Source organism: Cavia porcellus, unplaced genomic scaffold, assembly GCF_034190915.1.
Source record: "Cavia porcellus strain 051 isolate PalLab524CR breed Dunkin Hartley unplaced genomic scaffold, mCavPor4.1 scaffold_26, whole genome shotgun sequence".
In the NCBI taxonomy this organism is placed as follows: Eukaryota; Metazoa; Chordata; class Mammalia; order Rodentia; family Caviidae; genus Cavia; species Cavia porcellus.
Window position 1 is genome coordinate 17,555,532 of NW_026947509.1, and position 7,370 is coordinate 17,562,901.

A 7,370-nucleotide genomic window follows, 5' to 3' on the forward strand; every position below is an offset into this window, starting at 1 on the left:
GTCAGAGGAGCTTAGCACCTCACTGTCACTGAGAATAGCTGAGGTTCACTTTGGGGGAGTTCTGGTCCTTACTTCGAGTGTCACTTCCTGGCTCCAGAGGGGAAGAGGACATGGTGCTTTCAGTCTCCTGAAGAAGTTTGTCATACTGGCTTTCATGATCTGAACTAGGCTGTTCTCATTGTAAAAGGAGCTCAGGACCTTGTCGCTGAGGGTGGCTGTGGTACTTTTCAGGCGAGCCTGGTCCTTACTTTGAGCATCACTTCCTGGCTCCAGGGTAGATACTTCAGCCTACTGGTACAGATCCTTCATCCCACTGGCACAGACTCTAGCTTCCACCACTGACCTTTGGGCCTTCCCAGTGCAGATCCATAAGCAGACTTGTATTAAACATTGTTGTGGGATCTATACCTCCAACTGGATTCATGGGGAAAATTGTCATGGGCTCTAGGTCTTCAACTGGACTCCTGTAAGACATTGCCGTAAGATCCAGGCCCTCAGCTGGATTCTTTGGGTCTGTAGTGTAAAGGCGAATTTCCTGTACTTTTTTTGTATTTGACTCTTTGGGTTTCTATCATAAAATAATCCTATAAATTATGTGTTAAATTGCTTCTCTTGCTAATCCTGACTATAGCACCTCCAAGAATACTTGCCTGACTGCTCTGGTAGACAATTAGTGTGTGTCATACTTTGTGCTAGACACTGGAGATACAAAGGTAGGTAAGTCACAGTCTAGCACCTATAGAAGTGCCTCCTGTCCAGGGCAGAGGGCAGTGTGGTAAGTACGAGGCAGAGCACAGGGTGCTGTGGACACAGAAGGAGAGAACCCAGCTCACATAACACTGGAAAGGAAACTGAAGGAGGGGACACCTCAGGCCGAACCAAGGGAACAAAAAAGGAAAGGATGGTCCAGGTCAAGAATTCTGTGACACAAGAAATGTAAGACATGTAGGCAACTGTGAGTTGTTCAGTATGAGCTCAAAATGCAAAATGGGACGCAACAAGAGATAAGGCTTGAACCTTGAGCCGGGCCAAGCTAAATACTTTTTCATTCTAAAGACTGGATTTTTTTCTCAAGATGTTGGGGAGACACCAAAGTCCTTTATAGGAGGAGAATGGGATCAAGTCTACATTTTCAGCTAGGCGTAGTGGGGCATGCCTGTAATCCCAGCTACTCAGGAGGCCGAGGTAGAAGGAGCAACTTTGAGCCCAACTTGGGAATTCAGTTGAGATCTCACCTCAAAATAAAAAACAAAAAAGCCTGGAAGTATAGCTTGGTGGTGGAGCACTTGCTTAGCATGTGCAAAGCTCTGGGTTCAATCTAATATCATTGCAAATAATAATAAGATAGAAATCTGCAGAAGAAAGAATAAATCACAGGAAGCGAGGCAGGACTCTTATGGGAGGTCAAACGTGAGACGATCCTGGTCTGTATTAGATTGTGACTAAGTAGGGAGAAGGGAGAAGATTCAGGATGTATCAATGAACGAAAATCCTGGCACTGGCAAGAAAACCATTCTTGTTTTTGGCTTTAGTGCATGGCAGGGTATGGCATTATTTGCCAAGATAGGGAATGCCATGGGGGTTGGGTTTTGGGACAAAGATTAGCTTTGGAAAATGTCGAGTTCAAAGTTCTCTGGATGAACATTTGGATGAAGATGTGCAGTAGACAGTTGGCTATGCAAATCTAGAATTCAGAAAAGCCATTTGAATACCCATTAGAACAGACAGTATAAAAACTACAAAAAATAGTGCTGAAGATGATATGGAAAAATTGGAAATCTTGCACACAGCTGGTGGGAAGGTAAAATGGTGCAGCAAAAAGCCCCAAACAGACAAACAAACAAGCAAATAACTAGTACGGTAGTTGTACTGAATCAGTATACCACTTGATTCAATCCTACTTGTGTGTATTAGAAAGAATTAAAATTACAGTCTCAGAGGGACCTTGGTACACTTATGTCCATAGTAACATGCTTCCAATAAACAAAAGTAGTTGTAACCCAATTATCCATCAGTGGATGAATGGATAAAGAAAATTGTAGCTAGAGACCACAGAATATTATTTAGCCATAAAAAGGACATTTGGATACATCTTACAACATGGGTGAACCTTGTCATGCTAAGTAAATAAATCCATGTAACTATAACTATAACACTAGTACTGCAAACACAAAACAGAACAGAACAACGAACCACCCCAAAACAGGAAGGCAGCAGGAAAGAGGATAGCACAGATGTGGAGGAAGGAGAATGTCTCAGGGCCAGTAGCTGCAGAGATAACAAGAGTGACAAGGACTGAAGGGAATCCTGCCTTTAGCAACAGAGGACTGTGTTTAACATAGATGAAGCTAGCTAGGGGTGGGGGTAGAATGCAATTGCACAGGCCTGTGAGGGATGGGAAGGGGGGTGCAGGGCTTGGCTGTGAGTGGAGGGAGAGAGAAAACGGCAGTGGGGATAGATCCAGCTGGCAGCCACAGCTGGGGACAAGAACATTAGTTTCGCCACTTTCCCAAATTGCATGCTTATTCAGCATCTTTCTGTGTATGGGCAGATTCCAGGGCCCACAGGTACATCTGGTCCACCAGAGTAACTACTTAAGGAATTGGTTCTAGTTGACGCATCATCCTCCAAAAGTTGGGTTAGCTCAAGGAAACCTGTCCCACTCCAGAAATCTATGTCAAGACCAAGTGTTTGGAAGCCCAGAGCTCAGGACAGCGAACTGCACCGTGTCCCCACATCCTTGTTCTGCATCTCCGCACTCTGTCCATCTGAACAGGCCAGAGATGCAGTCCTCCTGAGATGCAGTCCTCCTGACATGCTATGCTTGCTTCTGTTCCGCACAGCCTTGGAGACTTGGCTTAGCTTCACTCCTTTCCCCCTGCCCATCTCTGAGCTCCTAGAGAGCTGCCTGGTCTTGTGGCCCCTGCTCCCAGTGGAGTGTCATAGGTGTCCAGTAACTGTTTATCAAATCAATGAATGGATGGAAAAAAAAGATGAGGTTGAAATTGCCTAATGAATTTCAGAACAGAAAGCCCATTCTTTTTTTAAAAAAACAAAACTTATTTTTTATTTGTTTTTTTTTCATTTTATCTCTGATTGTTTAGCAAGCTATGTTTTTGGGTTTTTTTGGTTTGTTTATTTTTTGTTTTGTTTTAAGACCAGGTCTTACTATACTGCTCAAGCTGGTCTTGAACTCCTGTGATCTCTTGCCTCAGCCTCCTGATCAGGTAAGATGACAGACACACACCACCATGCCTGGCTAAACAAGCAATATTTATTGAATGTTTGCCAGGCATATGTTGGGTATAAGGGGTATAAAGGAAATGAGCCCCATCCTTAGAGCGAATCTATATGGAAGCTCTTTTCCTCACATCTCTGTTGGGTTTTGGTTTTGTCTCTTCCGTGCTGAGAGTTGAACCCAGGGCCTCACACATGTACTCTACCACTAAGTTTCATGCCCACCTCATCTTCCTGCTTGAAAGGGGAATGGGCCCTGTATTTTGGCCTGTGTGCTCCTAGTTATTTGTTCATACTTGAGGCTGGCACATCATGCACAATAAATCTTTGTCGAATAGAAGAATGAGCCTTTATGACGAAACTCATAATACGATTTTTTAGTTCTCATGTGTGATTTTTCTCCCCTAGACTGTGAGCTCTTGGAAGTCAGAAACTACATTTCGCTTGTGTCAGTAAACAGAGATTAGCAAAGAGCTTTGCACACAGTGGGTGCTGAAATAGTGACTGACCGAATGAATTTCAAATTGAGGTGAGAACAATGCACAGGCAGCCACACACGTTTTTCTGTTTCCTCAATATTTTTTGTTCATGGGAAGCCAGGTGAAAAATCCATTTCTTGTTGTTGGTTTTTAATGTGCCTGAATGTTTCTGCAGGCCCGCTTGGCCGTGTGCTCCAGCAAGCAGGCTCCCATTGCATTAGCTGAGGTTCTGAAAGGGCCCTGGGAAAAAGCACAGCTGCCACGGCTCCCTGATTGTACTTGGTCCTCATAAAACCGGGACTGTGATGGCATTAGCAGTTCTCTGAAGGGGGACAGTCGTAGTGTTTTGTGTGCTGTACAGCCCAACAAGGCATCTGGGCAGGTGAGGGGTACAGGAGAGTTCACTGAGGCTGCCCAGCTGAGCTGCACCTCTAACCTCATTAACTTCTCCCATGAGTGGGTTAGATTGACCCTCAGTAACAACTAGGTTCTCCTGCACAGTGAAAAGAATCCCCCCATCATTGTCCTACCTCCAGAGGAAATGGGTTCACACGAGCAAAGAGGAGGTTCTCAGTTAGGACTAAGAGGGAAGCCTGAGTGTTTTAGTAATTCTTTTCTCCTTTAGAGTGGGACTGTGTTTATCAAAGAAGAGAAATACATCCTCTGTGTTGCACATGTGTTGGGAGCCGCGTCTGTGATAGCTCGCCTTGCGCGGCGGACGTGCGGCCTGTGGTAAAGAGCAAAGCCTGAGGTAGATTACCCCTCCCATCGAATATGTTAGTTTCCTGCTTACCGCGTAAACAACCCGCTCAACAATATAGTCTGCCTGGCAACTGATGATGTTAGCCAATCAGCTTGCCTTGCTTACTTTAACATGATTGGACACTGTACCCGTATATATACCGGTGCCACCCCTGGGCGGAAGAAGAAGCCAGGTAGAAGCCCAAAAGTAAAAGCCCAAAAGGAGCCGCGGAGAGCGGACCGGTAGAGGCTTTGGGGCAGACTGAAGCACAAAAGGAGCCGCGGGGAGCGGACCAGAGGAGGCTTCAGCTGGGAGAACCCAGGGCAGGCTGTACGGAGAAGGAAAATAAAAAGAAAAGGTTGTCCACTACCAGACTTTGTCGTGTGTCCTTCCTGCCGGCCGGGAGCGGACATCGACATTTGGAGGCCCGCCCGGGGACTGATCACCCCCGAGACGTGGAAGTGGACAACGCTCCAGTACAGAGCTGCGAGACAGGTGAGTTGGGGATAAGCCTGGGCTCTGGGTGGCGCGCACCTACAGGGCTTTTAGACTCCCCTCAGGCTCACGCGTAAGTGGCGGATTCCTTGGGCCTCACGCGGTGAGTAACATATTAAAAGATGGGAAACATGTTAGGTAGCAACACTAAGAGCGAGGGTGGTTGTGGAGAAAGCTCTCAAGAGCTTACAAAAGTACGCAGGGTATCTGAGCAGGCCCAGTCAGGGAGCTCCCGAGAGGGGTCCGTCAAGGGGAACAAGGATGCTAAGGAGGAGGACGGGGCTCTAGCCTCGGAGTCGTCTGACTCCGAGGACGAGGGAAAGTTGAATGGCAAGGAGGCCAAAGAGACCAGCTGTCAGGAGCCTAAATCGCTCAATAAGGAGTCGCAGGGTTCTTTTCCAGCGTTGCCCCGCGAATTGCGCTCTGCTCAACCTGGTCTGCGGAGGAGTAGAGAGCTCCTGAGCGCTCCCCGGCGCGAGAGGGAGGCGATCCCTCGCCACGAGGCGGCCGCCTGGGAGCTCCCTCCCCTTTCGCCAGAACAGGAAGTGATGCACGGGCCCCCATTTTCCGCCCAATCACGGCCGCCGTCTTATGCTCCGCCGCCGGCGGGTCGGTATTTTTACAGGCGGCTTTGGCAGGGGGGACGCTTGTCTCATGAGGTACATCCACCTGGGATAGATAGTGGCCCCTACGGGATGTTTCCTGTACAAGTAGCTATGGGCCAGGGACACAATGTATGGGAGCCTTTTGAGATAAAGCAGATTAGAGAACTTAAAAATGCAGTTACAACCTTTGGGCCGACTGCGCCTTACACCATTGCCATGCTGGAGAATCTGTCTTCTGGGCCCCTCACCCCCGCGGACTGGATTCAGCTGGCAAAGGCGTGTCTGCCCTCGGGCAGTTACCTGGATTGGCGAGCCTGGTACGCAGAGTTCTCTGCAGAGCAGGCTGAGAGAAACGCCAATCGGGGAAACCGGGGGTGGAACAAGGAAATGCTTATGGGAGAAGGTCGGCACGCTGATGACCAAACCCAGTTCCCCGGCGCTGTCTATGAACAAATCAATGCCATAGGGCTCCGCGCCTGGAAACAGGTAAGTGGTGCCGGAACAGCCTCCTTGTGTCTTTCAAAAATAATTCAGGGTACCACAGAGCCATTTGTTGACTTTGTGGCCCGAATGCAAGATGCTGCCGATAAGATATTTCCTGATCCGGGAGTGGCTCAACCGCTGGTAAGACAGCTGATTTTTGAGCAATGTACAAAGGAGTGCAAGGCAGCGATAGCTCCTCATAAGAACAAGGACCTCAACGCCTGGATTAGGATATGCAGAGAGATAGGGGGGCCGCTCTCCAACTCGGGAGTGGCTGCTCTCCTGGCCGCGGCTGTACAGCAGAGGGGACCTCGCGGGTTAGAAGGGGAATGTAAGGCTAAAGGGTGTTTTGCCTGCGGGGAGCCAGGACACATTAAACGTCATTGCCCAAACAATGCAGATGCTAGGCCTCGCCCTAGGAATGAAGAACCATATGTTTGTGGGCGATGCAAAAAGGGATCACACAAAGCTGAGGAGTGTAGGTCGGTCTTTGATGCTCAGGGCAACCGTATTTGTGGACAAGATGCTAGAGAGCCAAAAAACGGCCAGAGGGGGCCCCCTTCACAGGCGGGCCCCCGCCCCAGAGACAGGACAGCTCAGGGTGGCAGCCTTCAACAAGGGCCACCCCTGGGTCAGCAGGTGTGGACCTCAGTGTCGCCTCCAGACTTATACAGAAGGTCACCATTAGGACGGGTGGCGTTAGGACCCTAAATGACATGCAAAAGCTATTGGGAGACATTAATTGGATTAGGCCATATTTACATATACCAAATTCAGATCTCAAACCCCTGTTCGACCTTCTGAAGGGAGACCCAGATATAGCCTCCCACAGGAGGCTCACTCCTGAGGCAAGAGCTGCCTTACAGAGAGTGGAAAAAGCCTTAGGTGGGGCTACCTTACACAGAATTGAACCAGGGCGACCCTTTGATGTCTGTTTGCTACAGACTAGTCTACAGCCTACAGCGGTGATTTGGCAGAAAGGACCACTACTGTGGATACACCCTAAGGTCTCACCTGCAAAAGTCACAGAGCATTACCCGGAGGCAGTCGCTTCATTGGCCCTTGAAGCGCATGATAGAGCTGTCCAACATTTTGGCTCAGGACCACAAGCCATCCGAGTACCCTATACCGCCAGCCAGATCAAGACCCTGGCTGCCTGCATAGATACTTGGGCCATTCTGAGATGTGTTTTCCATGGGGATATAAACAATCAATACCCTAAAGACCCTATCTTGTCATTTGTCACTCAGCACCCTATAATTTTTCCAAAGGTTACTGCCTCTGAGCCATTAGTCCCAGCAACTACAATATACACAGATGGCTCCAAGA

At 48.5% G+C, this 7,370-nt stretch overlaps 1 protein-coding gene across 3 annotated transcripts; it reads left to right on the plus strand.

Moving 5' to 3' along the window:
- Nucleotides 1-2,436: 2,436 nt before the first annotated feature.
- Nucleotides 2,437-6,752, plus strand: LOC134473207 (endogenous retrovirus group K member 24 Gag polyprotein-like). Of its 3 annotated transcripts, XM_063236775.1 has the most exons (3): nucleotides 2,437-3,227; nucleotides 3,646-3,766; nucleotides 4,342-6,752. In XM_063236775.1, the coding sequence occupies exon 3, from the start codon at nucleotides 5,076-5,078 to the stop codon at nucleotides 6,750-6,752; it is 1,677 nt and encodes a 558-aa protein (XP_063092845.1). In that variant the 5' UTR covers nucleotides 2,437-3,227; nucleotides 3,646-3,766; nucleotides 4,342-5,075. The 3 variants fall into 3 exon arrangements, with proteins under 3 accessions (XP_063092845.1, XP_063092844.1, XP_063092846.1); XM_063236774.1 differs by having other exon boundaries at nucleotides 3,646-6,752; XM_063236776.1 differs by lacking the exon at nucleotides 3,646-3,766.
- The last annotated feature ends 618 nt before the right edge of the window (nucleotides 6,753-7,370 follow it).

Excerpts from the sequence above, each read along its gene's own strand:
- LOC134473207 (XM_063236774.1), top strand. The coding sequence starts at position 5,076 with ATGGGAAACATGTTAGGTAGCAACACTAAGAGCGAGGGTGGTTGTGGA.